Genomic DNA, 20,688 nt, shown 5'->3' on the forward strand with positions numbered 1-20,688 from the left:
AATTTCTTTCACTCTGGTGACAACCTTGGCACGCACTCCCAAGTCTACCTTATGGCGACCATTCAAGGTTAATAAGGGAGATAGGGACTCTCCATCGGCATGAAGTTTTTCCCAAGCAACCTGGGCCCTCCATACCAAGGTCAGAAATGTTTTGGTTTATGGAACCAGTGAATCTTCTCTACCCTTGTTTTGACGTTGCTAGTGTCGTCTAATCTGAAGCTCTGCCCTTGTTATAAAACAAAGCTCATCGTGGAGCAGGATTCATTAAGTGGCAGGATCAACAACAGCGGAGACAGATACTGGTTGAAGCTGGCTGTAGACCCTTCCACACTTAGGTGTTTTCTTTGCATTTCTACCCACAGCTGAGCAGATTGGCTGGGGACAACAATGCTTCTGGAAATCCTGAATCCGATGCACTACAATATCACCAAAGTGGTATCCGAAAGCATCCCGACAGTAGCTACTCTACCACTCTTGCTCTTGATGGGATTCCTTTTCCTGATCTGGACTTGCGAAGAAACATCTTCCATACCAGGTAGGCCTTTTTTTTTTTTTAACAGAATAACAGAGTTGGAAGGGACCTTGGAGATCTTCTAGTCCAACCCCCACCAAGTTTCAAAATGTGAACATTGAAAAAAAATGTTCCTATTTAAGGAGGAACTAAGAGAGGGTAGGGGACGGTGTAACTTGGTCAACCTGTTTTTGTTTTGTTTTTTCATTTCGGATTATGTGTCACTCCCTTTCTAAAGGGTTGGACCTATCATGAGAACCTACGAGAATTTGCTTTGCTCAATGTTTTTATTTTCTATTTGTTTTTAAAATTTGTCGAGCCACCCGTCTCACGAGCGCAAGTGATGCTGGGTAGCATCCAATCAATTATGTTTTGGCTTTGACGGGTGTTGGAATCCAGTCCTTGTGTTTTATAAACCATGATTTGTGGCACCGCATGTTCTGTGAACCCAGCTCATGCTAGTTTTTTCAACAAGCTGCGGTCAAACTAATCACAGTTTTGTAGGAGGTGTAAAGCCAATCTCTTAGGAGAAGTTTCTTAAATCCAAAAAGCTGCTGCAACTTTTGTTTTTCATTTTTTTTTCTCAAGAGGGGCTCAAAATAATTTTGAATTACTCTTTTGAGGGGCACAAAATGTACATAACATTTTAAGAGTTTTTAAACATCTGACTCTTCGTAGTAGCTGTATTTGCCCAGAAAAATTAATCTGGTTCTTTAAATGTGGATGTTAAATTGAGAAAACATTCTGTGCTTGGTTGACGCTACAGGAGACTTCACATATTGTGCAGCTCCAATATCCTACAATGATATGTTATCGATTCTTACACTCCTTTTGTGTGAGTAATATGCAGAGTGGTTTTATATGGGTCTACTCGGGAATAACATAAGGCTGGTTCTTGGGTAAATGCTCCCCCTTTATTGAACAGACATAGCTTTCATGAAGACGGATTCCCACTGAAGTCAATAAAACTTATTCCTGCACAAATATTACCACCTTAAGTCTTTAAAATATTCATTTTGCACGTGTAAAATTTCTGGGAGCATTGAATCACTGGCCGTCCTGAAAGATGAAGGCAGTACCCTCTGCCAGCCAAGTCTGGCACAAACTGTTGGTTTTCTCACCTCTGGTTAAATCTAATTTGCAAGCTGGAACCCGGCATTTTTCAACCTTGGCAGTTTGATAACGTGTGGAATTCCAGAATTTCATAACTTGAAGCATAACTTGAAGAGGTGTGGACTTCAATTCCCAGAAAGGTGGCTGGAGAATTCTGGGAGAGGAATCTAGATGTCTTCAAGCTGCCAAGGTTAAGAAACCCCAGGATATCCTGAAGACTGTTTTGGAGGTTTCAGTTGTCTTTTTTTAGGCTGAATTATATATGCCCGATAGATAGATAGATAGATAGATAGATAGATAGATAGATAGATAGATAGATAGATAGATAGATAGATAGATAGATAGATAGATAGATAGAATAGACAGACAGACAGACATTTGCAATGTAAGGCTGTGAAAGTTGGATGGGATGGGATTCAAAAATCCAGGCAACTGGGTTCTCTGCCCCGCTGCTGGGTGGGCGTGGCCATGGTGGGTGTGGCCTACCGGAACTTCTTGTTTCTGGCTTCCGGTGGGCCTCCCAGAGGAGGCAGTTTTCACCCTCCCAAGGGCCCAGAGGCTTCCCCCGGCCTCTCAAGGCCTTCCGGAAACTGGAAACAGGCCTGTTTCCAAACTTCTGGAAGACCCATTTTTCCCCCTCTCAGAGCCTCCATGCAGACCCTGCACTTAGCTGCATTGCATGGAGACTTCTGGGAGGGGAAGGGTGGGCAGGGCCAGTTGGTCGGTTGAAATACCAGTTCAGCGAACCAGATGTAAGTTTAACATCCGGTTCGCCTGAACTGGTCCAAACCGGTAGAATCCCACTCCTGAAGTTGGACCATAAGAAGGGCTGAGTGCCAAAGAATGGAGGCCTTTGAATTCTGGTGCTGGAGAAGATTCCTGTGAGTCCCTTGGACTGCAAGGTGATCAAACCGGTCAGTCCTAGAGGAGATCAACCCTGACTGCTCTTTAGATGGTCAGATGCTGAAGGTGAAACTCAAAGACTTTGGCCATCTAATGAGAAGGAAGGACTCCCTGGAGAAGAGCCTATTGCTGGGAAAGATTGAGGGCAATAGAAGAAGGAGGGGATGGCAGAGAAGGAGGTGGCTGGATGGGGTCACTGAAGCAGTTGACGTGAGATTAAATGGACTCCGGAGAATGGTAGAGGACGGGAAGGCCTGGAGGAACGTTGTCCATGGGGTTGCGATGGGTTGGACACAACTTCGCAACTGACAACAATAAATATATGCCCTGGAGGAAGAGTTTAACTCCATTTAAGAAAGGAAGACATTTTTCCCAAACCATAGGGCAGCTGGTCCCCAACTTTGCAGCTTGGTGGCCCAGCTTGGGGTGGGGGGGTGGGGGAGAGGGGAATTGGGCCATACTAGCAGTGGGCTGGTGTGCATATGTGCAGCCCAATTGGTCCGAGTGGCAGGCCGGCCCGCCAATGCCCAGCTCAACTTGTAAGAGCAACAGGTTGGGGTGCATGACACAAGTGCCCACCAGCCTGCCACTTGCGCAAGATGAGTTGCATGCATGCATGCGCCAGCCACTCACACAGCCCAGTTCCAAACAGGCCACATCCTGGTAGTGGGCTACGGGCCAGAGGTTGGGGGGCCCTTCCCATATGGGACCCCCTTCTCCTGGCCTCTTGAACCATTGGCCCACTTGGTGAAGACATCAGAAGCTGGCATTTGCCCATATTTAGAAAGTACAGGTTCCTCAGTCCTACCCCACATTTATACTTCAACTCAGCCATCTCTGCAAAGTGTCCTTTATTGCCTTTAGACAACATTATAAGCATTGACATTGGTTTGTCCATTTGTGGCATAGCATGGTGTGACCTCCTCCGTTCCAGTTAACGGCTTATTGTTTTCGTGGAAATCTGTAAGAGGTGGTTTGTTCTGTAAACGCCGGTTAAACCCTTCATGTTTTAGCAAGAGGGTGAATACACAGTATGCAATTAAGGTCTTATGTTTATTGCTGATAAAATTCATAACTGATCCCTCCTGGCTGCCTGGCTGCCTTCTTCTCTATTTTTCTCACCTTTCTTTCTTTCTTTCTTTCCTTTCTTTCTTTCATTCCTTCCTTCTTTCCTCCTTCATTGCTACCTTCCTTCCCTGTCTCCCTTTCCTCCGTTTCCTCTATCTTTCCTTCCTTCCTTCTTTCCTTCCTTCCTTCCTTCCTTCCCTCCCTTTCCTCTATTCATCCTTCCTTCCCTTTTCTTCCATTCCCTCCCCTCCTTTCTCCTCCCTTCCCTTCTCTGCCTCCTATTACCTTTCAGGACCTGGTTACTGCATGGGACTTGGCCCCCTTATCTCCCACGGGAGATTCCTTTGGATGGGAGTGGGCAGCGCCTGCAACTACTACAACAAGGCCTACGGAGAGTTTATGAGAGTCTGGATCAATGGAGAAGAGACCCTGGTCATTAGCAAGTAAATCTTTCTTCTCTATCAATACGGGGGGGGGGCAAAGGGGCAACAAAGCCTGTGAGATCCTTCAGCTTAGATCTTTATCTTGCTCGCTCGGTGGAACTGACCGTAGAATGAAAACCGCACTCTTCGTCCCTTAATTTCCACCCTCCCCTAAAAATTAAACTGCTGGTTCTTGTTTTCCGCTTAAATGATGGCACTGACATTTTTTTTAAGCTTCTATCGCCCTCTAAAGGGAATTCGGTTCTGCAGCTGTTCAAACACGGATAGCAAGAAGCCAATTTTCTAGCTCATCTGAGCACAGCGAAAGAGTCTCGGGTGTATGACCGCTTTCGTTCCCTTCCTTCTCCGTGACCTACTCTTGGTGGACAGTGACAATCCACGCAAGTTGGAGAAGGAAGCAGGTGGCAGGTTTAGCCAAGAGACCCTTATTGGGAGGTAGACAACCTCGTTGTGATGGGGTTTTTTTCAGGGTTGTCCTTGAAAAGAATTTTAAAAAAAAACTGGCCTTGAATTGGCTCTGGGTAAACTATTGGTTGCAATTTGAGGATCTAAATTCGAGCATCTAAAGCCCTACAGGGCGTGAGGCCAACTAACTTGTGGCATCATCTACTTCTGGATGTTTCTGCCCTTCTCGCAAGGTCTGACGGTGTGAGCGTGCCCTGGGTAACCTCTGTAGACGAAACTGTGGTGGCACAGTGGTTGAAAATGCAGTATTGCAGGCTAACTCTGCCAATTGCCAGCAGTTTGATCCTGACCAGCTCAAGGTTGACTCGGCCTTCCATCTTTCTGAGGTCAGACCCAGATTGTTGGGGGCAAGATGCTGACTCTATAAACAGCTTAGAGAGGGCTGTAAAGCACTATGAAGCGGTATATAAGTCTAAGTGCTACTGCTGTCCCTCTAGGTGGGACTCAGGAGTTATGACTTCCCCATGATGGCTCTTATCCTCTTGAACAAGATGGGCTTCAAGTCCTGCTGATCTTCTGAAAGCCTTGAAGATCTGACTTTTGCCCCAGACATTGGATGTCAGTAGAGCCTGATAAGTGTGCTTTATATTATGTTACTAGAAAAATCCAGCCCATTAAAACAATACATTAATGAGAGGCTGCACAGTCGTCAGGAACAGAATTCTTGCAAGCTTCCACATTTCTCTTCTACCATTTCAGTTGATCTAAGTATGGCATAACTTTAACCCTAGGCAGAATTTGATGAAGTCTTCTTCTTCTTCTTCTTCTTCTTCTTCTTCTTCTTCTTCTTCTTCTTCTTTTCTCCTTCTTCTTCATTCTTCTTCTTCTTTCTCCTTCTCCTCCTCTCATTCTTCTTCTTCTTCTTCTTCTTCTTCTTCTTCTTCTTCTTCTTCTTCTTCTTCTTCTTCTTCTTCTTCTTCTCCTTTCTCCTCTCTCCTTCTCCTTCTCTTCTTCTTCTCCTTCTCTCCCTCATTCTTCTTCTTCTTCTTCTTCCTTCCTCTTCTCTTCTTCTTCTTCTTCTTCTCTTCTCCTCCTCTCATTCTTCTTCTCTCTTCCTCTCATTCTTCTTCTTCTTCTTCTTCTTCTTCTTCTTCTTCTTCTTCTTCTTCTTCTTCTTCTTTCTTCTTCTTCTTTCTTCTTCTTCTTCTTCTTCTTCTTTCTCCTCCTCTCTCATTCTTCTCTTCTTCTTCTTCTTCTTCTTCTTCTTCTTCTTCTTTCCTTCTTCCTCTTTCTTCTTCTTCTTCTTCTTCTTCTTCTTCTTCTTCTTCTTCTTCTTCTTCTTTCTTCTTCTTCTTCTTTCTCCTTCTCCTCCTCTCATTCTTCTTCTTCTTCTTCTTCTTCTTCTTCTTCTTCTTCTTCTTCTTCTTCTTCTTCTTCTTCTCTTCTTCTTCTTTCTTCTTCTTTTCTTCTTCTTCTTCTTCTTCTTTCTCCTTCCTCTCATTCTTCTTCTTCTTCTTCTTCTTCTTCTTCTCTTCTTCTTCTTCTTCTTCTCCTTCTTCTTCTCTTCTTCTTCTTCTTCTTCTTCTTCTTCTTCTTCTTCTTCTTCTTCTTCTTCTTCTTCTTCTTCTTCTTCTTCTTCTTTCTCCTCTTCTTCTTCTTCTTCTTCTTCCTCTTCCTCTTTCTTCCTCTTCCTCTTCTTCTTCTTCTTCTTTCTCCTCTCCTCTCATTCTTCTTCTTCTTCTTCTTCTTCTTCTTCTTCTTCTTCTTCTTCTTCTTCTTCTTCTTCTTCTTCTCCTTCTCCTCCTCTCATTCTTCTTCTTCTTCTTCTTCTTCTTCTCTTCCTCTTCTTCTTCCTCTTCCTCTTCTTCTTCTTCTTCTCCTTCTCCTCCTCATTCTCTTCTTCTTCTTCTTCTTCTTCTTCTTCTTCTTCTTCTTCTTCTCTTCTTCTTCCTCTTCCTCTTCCTCTTCCTCTTCCTCTTCCTCTTCCTCTTCTTCTTCTATTTTTTCCAACATCTAGATCATCAAGCATGTTCCACGTCATGAAACATGGACATTACAGTTCTCGGTTTGGCAGCAAGCCTGGTTTGCAGTGCATTGGCATGCATGAAAATGGCATCATTTTCAACAATAATCCAACTCTCTGGAAAGAGATCCGTCCATATTTCACAAAGGGTAAATATATCGAGTTGGGTCTTCCCACTGTAACTCTGCCTTCAGATGTGTTCTAAACCAAAGTGTATAAGGAGAATAAGAAAGAGAAAGAATATTATAGGGTTGAAGCAAACCTGATAGATAGACTTTGGAGCATGGTTAGTTGTACCATTAGGTAAAGTGAAATAGCAGCAAGTTAGACCTAGACTGCAGGACAAAAATCTAATTTTTTTTTGTTTTATAAGGAAGGAGAGACCAGTTGCCGATTCAAGCATAACAGGTCTTCAAGATACTCAAGTGGGTCACAACAGCTTTTCTTTCTTCTTGTGATTAAAGCAAGGCTGTATAATTAGATGATTACTAGCTGGCCTGTTTGTAGGTAGACATGTTTGTATGAATAGAAGAGAATATTTGTAGCTCAGGGTTGAACTGTAATCTCTGAATTTGGTTGTTTTCTTGCAAATGTTTCATTACCCAACATCCTCAGTGCTAAAAGGGTTATCTCAGACCTCCCTCCCTTCTAGCACTGATGGTGTTATCTAGCTGGGTAATGAAATGCCTGCAAGAAAACAACCAAGCTCAGAGAGCAACAGGGACTGCTCAAATATGCCTGTTTTATTATTTTTGATTTAAAATTCCATTGCATACCAAGATTGTTCTATTAGGGATGAAAATATGTCCTTTTTCCTAACCCAGGCAGCAATCTCTTGTCACCCGTTGAGTGTCAGTTAACCACAAGCAGCAAATCTATCTTTCTATAAATAGAATAGAATCGAATAGAATAGAATAGAATAGAATAGAATAGAACAGAACAGAACAGAACAGAACAGAACAGAATGGAATAGAATAGAATTCTTTATTGACCAAGGGTGATTGGACTCAGAAGGAATTTGTCTTGGTGCAAATGCTCTCAGTGTACATAAAAGAAAAGATACATTTGTCAAGAGTCAAGAATCATCAGGCGCAACACTGAATAATAGTCATAGGGTACAATAAACAATCAAATCATACTAGGAAACAGTCCATATAAATTGTAAGGATACAATCGACAAAGTTACAGTCATACAGTCACAAGTGGGAGGGGATGGGTGATAAGGAGTGATGAGAAGAGTAATAGTAATAGTAGTGCAGACTTTGTAAACAGAAAGCCAGAGAGAGAAAAATAATCAAGACAATTGTAAAATTTCAGCCCTTTCTGGACCGGGTCTTGTACGGATGATAGCCATCTGTGTCGAATCAACAATTGCACATCTAGACCTGTTGGAGAAACAGACCACCGAGTTGGAACATGTCAACACCCTGAACCTTATGAGACGCATCATGCTTGACACTTCCAACAAGCTTTTTCTTGGCATCCCTCTTGATGGTAATATACCTGTCCTATTTTCTCACAGGGTCCTCTGAATGCTTCTTTAACCAAAACTTCAGAAGACAAAAGCAGCAGGACATTCATTGAGTATGCAATGAATACAGGGTGCTTGTTGGGAAAGTCAAAAAAAAAAAACAATAGATCGGAGGAGGAATCATTCTGTTTTAGGATGTATGGATAGTGGTTGCTCCTGAGATAGCTTCTGGCCTGCAAGAGACTTCTTTGGTGTCGAATTCCTTTGTAAACCTTGGAAAAGATGGCCAGGATTGGCAAAAACAATTGTCATGATAGACAAAAAAATAAAGTCTGGAGCGCAACCCTATAGACTTGATCAATATAACATTACTGTTCTTTTTCAAACTTGGACTCATAATCTGGGCTCAGGAAATATCTCGTTCTTGTACTTTCAGAACATGCCATTGTGCTCAAAATCCAGAACTACTTCGATGCTTGGCAAGCTCTTCTCCTGAAACCTGACATTTTCTTTAAGTTCTCCTGGTTCTACAAGAAGTACGAGAAGTCTGCGTAAGTGGCACGTGTGCATTCGTGGATCAGGCTGCCTATAGATCAGGGGTGTCAAACTGGATTTCATTGAGGGCCGCATCACAGTTGTGTTGGACATAAGGGGGGTGGGTGGGGGTGGCCGGGGGGGCGTGGCCAGTTCGACATCACTCGTGTTGGGGGCATCTGTGGTGAGGGGATCCTTTTGCCAGCCCCCTGCCAGAGAAAACGGAGCTTGGGACGGCTGGCAAAGGGCTGCAGGAGGCTGTCGTGGCTGAAAAGGGCTGTATTCACTGGCCCCACAGTCCAGTCCTTCGCAATTTCCAGGGTGGTCCTGCAGGCCAGATCCAAGCACCCCATGGGCTGAATCCAGCCCCCGGGCCTTGAGTTTGACACCCCTGCTATAGATCTTGTTCACTCCAGCGATAGAAAAGGAAGATTCTGCTCATAGATCATTGAATTCTTTATTGGCCAAGTGTGATTGGACACCCAAGGAATTTGTTTTGGTGCAAATGCCCTGTCTGTGTACATCAAAGAAAAGATACATTCGTCAAGAGTCAAGAATCATCAGGTCCAACACTTAATAATAGTTATATTATCTGTGGAGATTCTCAGTCGTCCAGGTCATGGCTGTCCTCCCAAAAAAGGACTTTTGAGACAACAGAATCAGTGGTGGGATTCAATATTTTTTACTACTGGCTCTGTGGGCGTGGCTTGGTGAGTGTGCCTTGGTGGGCGTGGCAGGGGAAGAATACTGTAAAATCCCCATTCCCTCCCCGCTCCTGGGGGAAGGTTACTGCAAAATCCTCAATCCCTTCTCACCCCACTAACCTGCTTTACAGCTCCGTTCTCCTGTGCAGGGCCACAAAAGAAGACCCAACCAATCAGCTAGGACTCAATGGGAGGCAGAGAATAGGTGGGGGCGGAGCCAGTCAGAGGTGGGATTTGCCGGTTCTCTGAACTACTCAAAATTTCCGCTACCGGTTCTCCAGAACTGATCAGAAACGGCTGAATGCCCACCTCTGAACAATATGTTTCATTTCTCATCCAAGAAACTTCTCCAATTTGATGGCAGAGGAAATGGAAGGATAGATATTGAGAGTTGTGACAGGATGGTGGAGAAGAGGAATGGAAGGATTGTATTACTTTACGGTCATCTGGTCGTTAGCTCTCTCTTGACCTCAGGGTCACCTGAATCAACCGATTCAGGTCAAGAGAGGCTAACGACTAGATGACCACAAAGAAATGCAACCCTTCCATATCCCTCCACCACTTCCTCTAATCCACTCTCAACTGTCGGTATCTATCCTTCCATTTCCTCCATCATCACCTATTGATGAAGTTTCTTGGATGAGCATTTTGTTCTTTTTCCTCAAAGGAAAAAAAAACAATCCAGTTGCCTTTTGAAGAAAAAAAAGCACCTTTGCGTACCGATTTCATTCCATTTCTTACGTTCACAACTTATTATTTCATGTTGTCCTGTTTCAGTATTAATGTGTGAACTCGGGAGGGAAAATATCCATAATAAATATATATATATTTCCGAGCCAGAGGTGGTATTCAGCCGGTTCTGACCAGTTCTGGAGAACCGGTAGCGGAAATTTTGAGTCGTTCGGAGAACCGGCAAATACTGCCTCCGACTGGGCCCAGCGAACCCCATCTATTCTCCGCCTCCTGAGTCCCAGCTGATCGACTGGGTCTTCTTTGGTTGCCCTGCACAGGAGAACAGAGCTGGAAAGCAGGTTAGTGGGTGGGGAGGAAATGGGGATTTTGCAATAACCTTTCCCCAGGAGTGGGGTGGGAATGGAGATTTTACAGTAACCCTCAGAGGTGGTATTCAGCAGGTTCTGACCAGTTCTGGAGAACCGGTAGCAGAAATTTTGAGTCGTTCGGAGAAACCAGCAAATCCCACCTCTGACTGGAGATTTTACAGTATCCTTCCCCTGCCATGCCCACCAAGCCACGTCCATGGAATCAGTAGTAAAGAATGTTAAATCCCATCACTGTTCCGGGCGTATTTTTCCAAAATACGGCCTCATCGCTGGATGAAGGGATGAAGCAGAACATTCAATGATATTTAGTGATGCACCGAAAGGATTTCTCCTTTTTTCAGGAAAGATCTGAAAGAAAGCATCGAGACCTTAATTGAACAGAAACGACAGAAGCTCTGCACCACTGATAAGCTGGAGGAACACATGGATTTTGCTTCAGAGTTGATTTTTGCCCAGGTAATCTGGATCGTATTTTCTATCTTTCCAACACTGGGGAACAATAACAGTAACAATAACAATTATCAACTTTTTATACGAGGCAAAAAGTAGTTCTTGACTTATGACTTATGACCGGTTGCCTAGCAACTGTTTGAAGTTCTGACAGGCCTACCTGGGGGTTGCTTACAACCTGGATTTGAAGTTCGGATGGTCAGCCCCGCCCCTGAGGTCATGTGACACTTCAGGCATTCGGAAAGATGGCCACATTTACAGTGGTTGGTTTGCAGTGTCCCGCGGTCATGTGACTGATTTTAATGCCATTTTATGCCCCCCCCCCCAAAAAAATAGCATTTTACCCCTGGCTTTCAGCGAAACCACACTCACGCCAAGCCCTCCGTTCACTTCAAGATTTCAGATTCGCTTAACGAATGTGATGAATCACTTAACAACCCCTGCCGAAAAAGTCTTGAAATTCAGTTTTACAACCCTTGTGAGTGACGGCTGTGACGGGTGGGCTCCGTTATTGTGGCAACTTGAAGACTAGCCTGTCTTCCGTAGTGCCAGTGTAGATCAAGTAGAACTATTTCATACGATCTTGTACCTGATCCTTTTAACTGGAGGTACCATGATTGATTTTGTGACTGCCTATTGTAGTGGGGGGTCTAGTCTTGGCCACTTTAAGATCTGTGAACTTCAACTCCCAGAATTCCCCAGCCAGCCATGTTGGCTGGGGAATTCTGGGAGTTGAAGTCCACAAGCCTTGAAGTAATCAAGGTTGTTCATCTCTGGCCTATTGTTTCTGTTGCAAGGCAAATTGCTCTACTGGGTTCAGCTTTCCAACGTTACAACATCACATCGCACTAACGGGAGTCTAGTGTAGCGATAGCAACAGCACTTAAGACTTATATACCACTTCACAGTGCTTTACAGCCTTCTCTAAGCAGTTTACAGAGTCAGCCTGTTGCCCCCGACAATCTGGGTCCTCATTTTACTGACCTCGGAAGGATGGAAGGCTGAGTCCACCTTGCACTGGTGAGACTCGAACTGCCAAACTGTAGGCAGCCAGCAGGCAGCAGAAGTAGCCTGCAGTGCTACAGGCTAACCACTTCTCCACCGGAGTTCAATAAACTTAAGACTGACACAGACAGTCCTGCCTGCTTCGATTTTTGCAGGACCGCGGTGAGCTGACCGGCGAAAATGTGAACCAGTGTGTCCTGGAGATGCTCATCGCTGCCCCCGATACAATGTCCGTGACCCTCTTCTTCATGCTGGTGCTGATTGCAGAGCACCCTCAGGTGGAAGAGGCCATGGTGAAGGAAATAGACACGGTGATGGGTACGTATCTGGTGACATCCGGCTCTCAAGGAAATACACACCTCCTTGAAGTAGCTTCCATTTTAACAATCTTTTAATCTGCACAGCTGAACGTTTTAATTATTATCGTTTTACTTGTTTTATTACTTGGAAGCCATCCAGAGTCACCTTGTTGGGAAGATGGGTGGCATAATAAACAGACAGACAGACAGATAGATACTATAGAGAGAGAGATACCATAGAGAGAGATTAGGTTAGGTTAGGTTAGGTTAGGTTAGGTTAGGTTAGGTTAGGTTAGGTTAGGTTAGGTTAGGTTAGGTTAGGTTGGGTTGGGTTGGGTTGGGTTGGGTTGGGTTGGGTTGGGTTGGGTTGGGTTGGGATGGGATGGGATGGGATAGGATAGGATAGGATGGATGGATGGATGGATAGGATAGGATAGGATAGGATAGATATAGATGGATAGATGGACAGAGAGATGGACAGACAGATAGATATGGAGATGGATGGATGGATGGATGGATGGATGGATGGATGGATGGATGGATGGATAGATGGAGAGAGAGAGATGGAGATGGAGATGGAGATGGAGATGGATGGACGGACGAACAGACAGACAGACAGATGATAGATATTTGCCTATATCCAAAACAATGCAGATGTTAATATAAGAGACTATTTGTAGCTCAGGGCTGAACTGTGGGTCCCTGATACCTCTGAACTTGGTGATTTTCTTGCAGATATTTCATTACCCAATTAGATAATATCATCAGTGCTAGAAGAGGGTGGGACTTGGGAGGAGCAGGAGGAGGGGAGGGAGGGGGAGGAGGAGGAGGAGGAGGAGGAGGAGGAGGAGGAGGAGGAGGAGGAGGAGGAGGAGGAGAGGCAGAGGCAGAAGGAGGAGAAGGAAAACGGTGGGGTCCCTGAAGCTCTCTGAACTTGTTGGCTTTCTTGCAGACATTTCATTACCCAACTAAATAACATCATCAATGCTAGAAGGGAATGGAATTTGTTATCTATTTATATACTAATAGCTTGTCCTGCAATGTTAGCGGGAGTGTTCTCGATGAAACAAACAGCAAACAATGCCAACATCTTCCAACCATTCCTTGAGAAAGATCTCCACACAGATCTCACCTGCTTCGTCCTGCTTCCTTCTCCCAAGGTGACAGGGACATCCAAACGGACGACATGGGGAAGCTCAAAGTCGTTGAGAACTTCATCTTGGAGAGCATGAGATACCAACCTGTGGTGGACCTGGTCATGCGCAAAGCCTTGCAGGACGATGTGATTGATGGCTATCCTGTAAAGGAAGGGACCAACATTATCCTGAACATCGGGCGCATGCATAAACTGGAGTTCTTCCCGAAGCCCAACGAATTCTCCCTTGACAATTTCGAAAAGAGCGTAGGTATTTTCTCTGGCTCTAAAACATCGCTTCGTGTTTTGTTTAGGAAATACAACTCGACACAAACACATTGTGGGTAAGCACTCAGATGCAAGAGAGGGAGGCTCTTTGCTCACACACCGCAGGGAGTCCTTGACTTAGGAAACGCAACTGAGGCCAACATTTCTGTTGCTAAATGAGTCCCTTTGCCCCATGAGTTTTGCCCCATTTTATGAACTTTCTTGACACCCTTGTTTAATGAATCACTACATTTGGGATGTTAGTAACATGGTAGTTAATTGGCTCTGGCTTCCCCAACTGACTTTGTTTGTCCCAAGGTTTCAAAGAGTGATCAAATAACCCCGGGACACTGCAACGTTCATAAATACAAATCTGTTCTGACCCAAACCCTTTCCCAATAAGACAAACAATAACCAAAGGGAACAGAAACCTTTTAATGAGTCTTACGAATCCCCGGTTAAAAGGATGCTGCAAACTAATTAACTTTGATAAGCACAAACCTTGCCGAAACTGTACGAGACTGCCAAGAATCACAGATAAGAAATATTTCACAACCCAAGAGTTTTCAAATACCAATATAAAATACTGTAATGTCCACGAGGCTGAGTTTCAAAGCGTCTTTGCTTCCTGCAAAGAACGTTTGCTTCACAGCTGGCTTTTATCTTCTTGCAGGAGGGGCCGTTACCTTGCAGCCTTACTCCCGAGTGACCCGTGCTGTTGTAACTGCTCTTTCCTGTGAGCAATCCTGCATGTACAGGCACTTGGCACAGGCTCCTCGGGAACCTCTTCATCGCTGCTGCCAGCTCCCACAATCTCTGAAGGCAGCAGTCCACTCCCTAATGGTCCTGGCCCCTCATCTGAGTCCTCGCTCTCCTCAGCCATCCGCACCTGTTGCTAACCACAACAGAATCAGTTGCCAGGCAACTGAATTTTGATCATGTGGCCATGGGAATGCTGCAATGGTCGTAAGTGTGAAAAATGGTCATCAATCATCTTTTTCATCCTGTTGTAACATGGAACCATCATGGGATGAACTGTTGTTAAGTCAAGAATTAGCTACGTCTAATTCTCTGCCTTCTCCACTGATCTCACAAAATGGGGTGGAACTCCATCCCAAAAAGAAAAATATAGGGCCAGGTTGTAAAATTGGGCATGACTCACTTAGCAACTGCCTTGCTTAGCAATGGAAATTTTGGTCCCAGTTGTAGTCGTAATTTGAGGACTACCAATGTTACGTTTTGATGACTCTCCTCATGCAAACTGAGTGGCCTAAAAAGGAAGTGAATAAATGGTTAATAAGCCAGTTTGTGTTTGTTTGTTTTAATGTAGGTCCCCCATCGTTACTTTCAGCCCTTTGGCTTTGGTCCCCGCGGCTGCGTTGGGAAGTTCATTGCGATGGTCATGATGAAAGCCATCCTGGTGACCCTCTTGAGAAGGTGCAGCATCCGGACTCTGAAAGGTGAAGGCCTTAATCACATTCCCAAAAACAATGACTTGTCCCTACATCCCAACGAAAGGCAGCCGCTACTGGAAATGATCTTCACACCAAGAAAATCCCTGGGCAAGAACGAGCGGGATAAATAAAACCTGACCCAAGCTCGGGTGGCCAAGATGATCCCAGCCCTATTGGATCAGTTGGGCAACCCTAATCAAACTCAAAACTCTCACCCACCCAAGGTGCATCGATCTACTCTCCCGATGAAACGTTTCTTGATGGAACTCAATAGTTTGCTCATTCAAGTGGCCCATTGGAAGGACTCAGGTTCAACACGACAGATAATAGGTGTAGTATTGTTAAGAATAATTGTGGTGAGGAGGACCCTAAACATCTTTCGAATTTACTCTGCACATACAGAATTGTGAGATAGAGATTTCATTGTGGAAGAAGCCATGGAGAACTCCAGGTTTCTGCATGTCTACAGAGATGAACTGGGCCATACAGCAGCAGTGTCTGATAGCTCCTGTTGTTGTTCTTCCATGCTCGTGTCCATTAGGAAGTAGAAGTGGAGTAGAATGATACAACTTATTCAGAGCAACAGAGCCATGTGGCAGTCTCAAGAAGATGCAGTAAGTATCTCCTTTCTCCATCAAGTCCTCCTGACTCACTGTATGGTACAGCAAAACAGAAAAAGCAAAACTGGGTTATCTTGGTGTCTTCTGATCATAAATGGAGCCTGCGTAGGTTTCAAGGGTAAATTCCCTCCTTTTTGCTTTTTTTTTTAAAAGCTCAAATCGCACAACCATTTGACAAAAGTGGGACCATGAACCAGGTGAATAAGAGCTCGTATCTCCTGTAGCTAGTCTTTTCCAGCCTCCAGTCTCTCGCTATCTCACTTTTAGCTGTTCCAACTTTCTACCCAACACAAAAATGCAACAGCTGATGGACATGCACTAGAACAAAAGCCCAGGATATCCTCTGTAGTTACAGAGGCATTTTTGCATCACCACCTCTGAGCTGAGCATGTCGTGTGAATAACTCTCACCCACCCAAGATGCATCGATCTACTCACTCGATAAAATGATTAGTTGCCTCCAACAGTTTGCTAATTCAAGTGGCCAACTGGTGGAACTCGGGCTCAACACAAAGAATAATGTTTGTACTGTTGATAAACATAATCATGCTCAGGAGGGCCCATAAGCACATTTAGAATTTAGACCATAATTGACCAAACTTTGGTTAAGCTAACCCTGAGGAAGCATCAAATGCAAACATAGGAAATCAGTTATTCCGTATCAACTGTCTTTGATCTTAGAAAGCTTATACAATTGCATTATGCAAATGTACAAAGCATTTGCACACATGATGTCTTCAGCAACAGTTCATCTTAATCACGCCTGGTTGAAACTTGGCAACCTTGGATATTGGACTTCCATTCCAAAAATTCCCCAGACATGATAGCCACAGCTGTCAATTCTGGGAGTTGGTCCACACTTCTGGAACAAACACAACTTGGGACCGTTGCACAATTAGATGAACTCCATGATTCTTTCCAACTAATGTGATTTGAGAAATCCTTGAAAAGCTATATGTCTCACTAACATCATGGTCAAGAAATAAATAATGACAGTCATAAGAATAGAGAAAAAACCTATGTGCCTGTGTTAGATCACGTTCTCTTTAGTCAAGCATTCTCACCCATGCTGTTCGACTGCAGCACTTGATACTCCAATTTTGAGGTCCCAAATTCAATGTCCTCTAACAGTTCCCAGAATGTCTATCCAAGGAAAGGCACTAATTCTTTGCACTATTATGCTACTGCAAGAGTGAGGAAGTGCTAGGTCTCCAGGTGCACCTCAACCATTTGTTGTAGCAACTTTGGCCTGCATGACTGTTGGTGAGGAACTACAAAACTGAGCTACAATCCATCAAAAATCTAGAAGGCTGCAGATTCCCATCTACAACCCCCAGCCAGTCAAGGAGCCTTAAACATTTTTAAAAGTTGAGGAAGTAAGGAAGATTAATATTAGCTTAAACTCCAAAAGGGTTTCAAGTCAACTGAAAAAAAAAAAGCAATACAAATGTCATAATGGAAAGAATCACAAACTCATTATTCAAAACTTGACTCCCAACCTGAGTTTTAATAGAGGAGAATATCTGTAGCTCGGGGCTGAACTGTGGGGGTCCTTGGTGCTCTCTGAGTTTGGTTGCTTTCTTGCAGTTGTTTCATTACCAAACCTAATCAATCATCTTCCTTTCACGACCCCATAATCCCTTGCAGGGTGGAGACTGGGCCACTGAATGGAGCTAGCAGAATGTTTACTGGCCGGATGCCCTTCCTGTTGTCAATGTGGAGTTTTGTTCAGCAGATACATTCTCATTGTGCCCAGAGAGAGAAGTATCTGTCTCTATCTAGGATCGAACTCGCAGCCTCCTGATTGTGAGGCAAGAGTTCCACCTCTAGGCCACTGCATCACTCAAGTAACCTAATCAATGATGTTCCCTAATTGGGTAATGAAACATCTGCAAGAAAGCAACCGAGCTCAGGGATCCCCAAAGACACCCCACAACCTGAGTTTTGCTTTCTCTCTGTCGCATCTCTGCCTCCTCTTCATTTTCTCTGGCCGCGTATCGGTACTCCGTTGCCTCTTCTTCCACCGAAAAGCTCTGTCATCAAAGTGCAGATCGGCTGTCGTGATTCATGGACTGACTCGCTTGCTCCCCAGAGGAGCAATACAATCAGGGGTTCCTATCACCTTTTGCTCCCACTTTCTCTCTTCCTTGCAGTCATTACTTACTCCACGTCAACACGAACAGGGGGCATTCCCTCTGAAACACATGCAACCCTGAGACTGTTGGGCTATATATTGATTTCAAGCAGCTGTTGCTAAGGTTCATCTGGGATTCCATCTCAGGAGCAATTTTCTAATGCTGGTCCATCATCTCCATGCACCTACATCAGCCCATTTTTGTTTTCCTCACATTCTTTTTGCATGACTGCTTGAGCATGAACCTGGCCTGTGAATAGCTTTCAAGTTTCTAAACGACCAAACCTTGGGTATGTCCGGAAGATATAAAAGGCCAGTAGATGGGCACCTGAGGAAGTGATCTTGAAAAATGGGCTAAAAGGACAGTGTTCCATCTGTTGCCACTCATTCACTGGTCCTCTCAGATGAGCTGTTCTCCAAACGAACATGTGCTTCCTTGACAATTGCTCCTTTTCTGGGCACCACTGAAATGTGGCCCCCTCCATGGCTCAGGACTAGGTTATCCAGAATGCTGTATTGTCCCAAATGAGCACCGTGAATTTAAGACCTCCAGAAGAAGCTGTCCCTTCTTCCTTTCCCGCATCTGAACTCCGAAACAACTTGAGACAAGGTCTCTTCATTTGAGGGAAAGTCCTTTTGTTAAACTTCTTCTTGGGTGATCCAGATCTAAACCTCTCCTCCAGACATTTGGACCCATGAAATGACTAGTTAAGCTGACTGTAAATACCCTGTAGTGCATTTGATGGGTCGTCGGTTTGTTTTCCATGTCTTATCGAATTAACTGACTTTGGATGCTCCTGATTGTAGTTTTGTACTTTGTATTTCACTGGCTGTTGGCCTCCTAGGGCGCATGCTGGGTGGCAACCCAGGGGCACATGCTTATCTTTGAAAAAGCAATGTAGATAAACAAATGAATGAATAAATAGATAAAAGGAAATACGCCTGCTTCTGTAGCCTTATAAATATTGCAAACAGCTAAAACTAAAACGATTGGGTTACTTATCTGTTGCTCAGGGATGGTTCTATGGGTGTGGCTTGGTGGCCGTGGCTTGGTGGGCATGGCAGGGGAAGGATACTGCAAAATCTCCATTCCCTCCCCACCCCACTAACCTGCTTTCCAGCTCCGTTCTCCTGTGTAGGGCAACAGAAGAAGACCCAGCCAATCAGCTGGGACTCGGGAGGCAGAGAATAGATGGGGGTGGGGCCATTCAGAGGTGGGATTGGCCGGTTCTCCGAACTTCTCAAAATTTCCTCTACCAGTTCTGCAGAACCAGTCGGAACCGGTTGAATACCACCTCTGCCTGTTGCTCCGTGGCAAAGAGGAAAGTCCTGCTTAAAAGAGATGCCGAATGTCTATGAGCAGAGGGCAATCAGGACATCCATTTGGGAGAATGTCTACGGTTGTGTAGCAACACCAAAAAGAAATAATTGGACTAAGAGAATATGCAGAAGAGATTCCCTGGTATACAGATGGCAATAGCAAGTTGACCACCTTGAGGCTGGAGATTACTGTCTCCAGGGACAGAAGACCTGGTGATTGCAATCTGACCACCAAAGAAGGCCATATGCCAACGATACAGGAAAGTACCATGTGAAAAACCATTTTACGGTGTTTTATCTGTGGTCTATTACCATCGTCCCATCCACCCCCAAACACATGGCATCCGGAGGCATAAATGCCCTCAGCTGATGTCCACCAGTTGGCTGTGGTCCGGCTGTGCTCACATCAGTTTGAGATGGAACGGGCACACAAAAACCTTGATGTCTCACAGGTCTCTGTCCCTTATTCCAATTACTCAGTGTAACTTCCTAACAGTGAGGATAAATAACCAGTGGAAGAGCTTGACTCCAGAAATCATGGGAGATCCATCACTGGATGTTTTTAAGATGAGTCTAGACTTATCTAAAATTGTATAGGACTAAAAAAAACTCAAGATCTCTTCCAGCTCATTCTATTCTATTTTGTTCTGTTCTATTCTATTCTATTCTATTCTATTCTATTCTATTCTATTCTATTCTAGACCAGTCCAGTACATGCTATTCCATTCCATATTTTCTATTCTATTCTATTCTATTCCATTCCATTCCATTCTTTATTCCATTCCATATTTTATTTTATTTTCTATTATATTCCATTCTAGACTTTATTCCATTCCATATTTTCTATTCTATTCTATTCTATTCTATTCTAATTCCACCCCATTCCATTCTATTCTTTATTCTATTCCATATTTTCTTTTCTATTCTGTTCTATTCTATTCTATTCTATTCTATTCTATTCTATTCTATTCTATTCTATTCTATTCTATTCTATTCTATTCTAGACCAGTCCAGTACATGCTATTCCATTCCATATTTTCCATTCTATTCTATTCTATTCTATTCTATTCTATTCTATTCTATTCTATTCTATTCTATTCTATTCTATTCTATTCTATTCCATTCCATTCCATTCTATTCTTTATTCCATTCCATATTTTATTTTATTTTCTATTATATTCCATTTTAGACTTTATTCCATTCCATATTTTCTATTCTATTCTATTCTATTCTATTCTATTCTATTCCATTCCATTCCATTCCATTCCATTTTATTCTTTATTCCAATCCATATTTTCTATTCTATTCTATTCCATTCCATTCCATCCCATTCCATTCTATTCTTTATTCTATTCCATATTTTCTTTTCTATTCTGTTCTGTTCTATTCTATTCTATTCTATTCTATTCTATTCTATTCTATTCTATTCTATTCTATTCTATTCCATTCCATTCCATTCCATTCCATTCCATTCCATTCCATTCCATTCTTTATTCCATTCCATATTTTCTATTCTATTCTATTCTATTCTATTCTATTCTATTCTATTCTGTTCTGTTCTGTTCTGTGATAAACACTTAGTATTGTTAGGCATGGCTCGGGGCATCTCACAACTTGCATCACTGTGACCTGCACCTACACAGTTATGGTCAACAACCCAGAACTCCAAAACCTGAGGAACCTCATGCCCACAAGAGCTTCGCTTGTGGGCACATATTATTTTCTTTCTATTTGATCACATGCCCCATCTAAGGATTTCCTGTTTAATA

General features: G+C 43.6%; 1 protein-coding gene across 1 annotated transcript; it reads left to right on the forward strand.

Annotated features, from left to right (window-relative positions):
* Positions 1-387: 387 nt before the first annotated feature.
* On the forward strand, positions 388-14,977 carry CYP19A1 (cytochrome P450 family 19 subfamily A member 1). The gene is made up of 9 exons (XM_026677156.2): positions 388-535; positions 3,888-4,038; positions 6,461-6,615; positions 7,784-7,960; positions 8,374-8,488; positions 10,578-10,692; positions 11,847-12,009; positions 13,151-13,392; positions 14,723-14,977. The coding sequence occupies exons 1-9, from the start codon at positions 388-390 to the stop codon at positions 14,975-14,977; spliced, it is 1,521 nt and encodes a 506-aa protein (XP_026532941.1).
* Positions 14,978-20,688: the final 5,711 nt, after the last annotated feature.

This window comes from Notechis scutatus, chromosome 11 (assembly GCF_049901735.1).
Source record: "Notechis scutatus isolate UNSWTSFEM ecotype Mainland chromosome 11, rNotScu1.2, whole genome shotgun sequence".
Taxonomy (NCBI): domain Eukaryota; kingdom Metazoa; phylum Chordata; class Lepidosauria; order Squamata; family Elapidae; genus Notechis; species Notechis scutatus.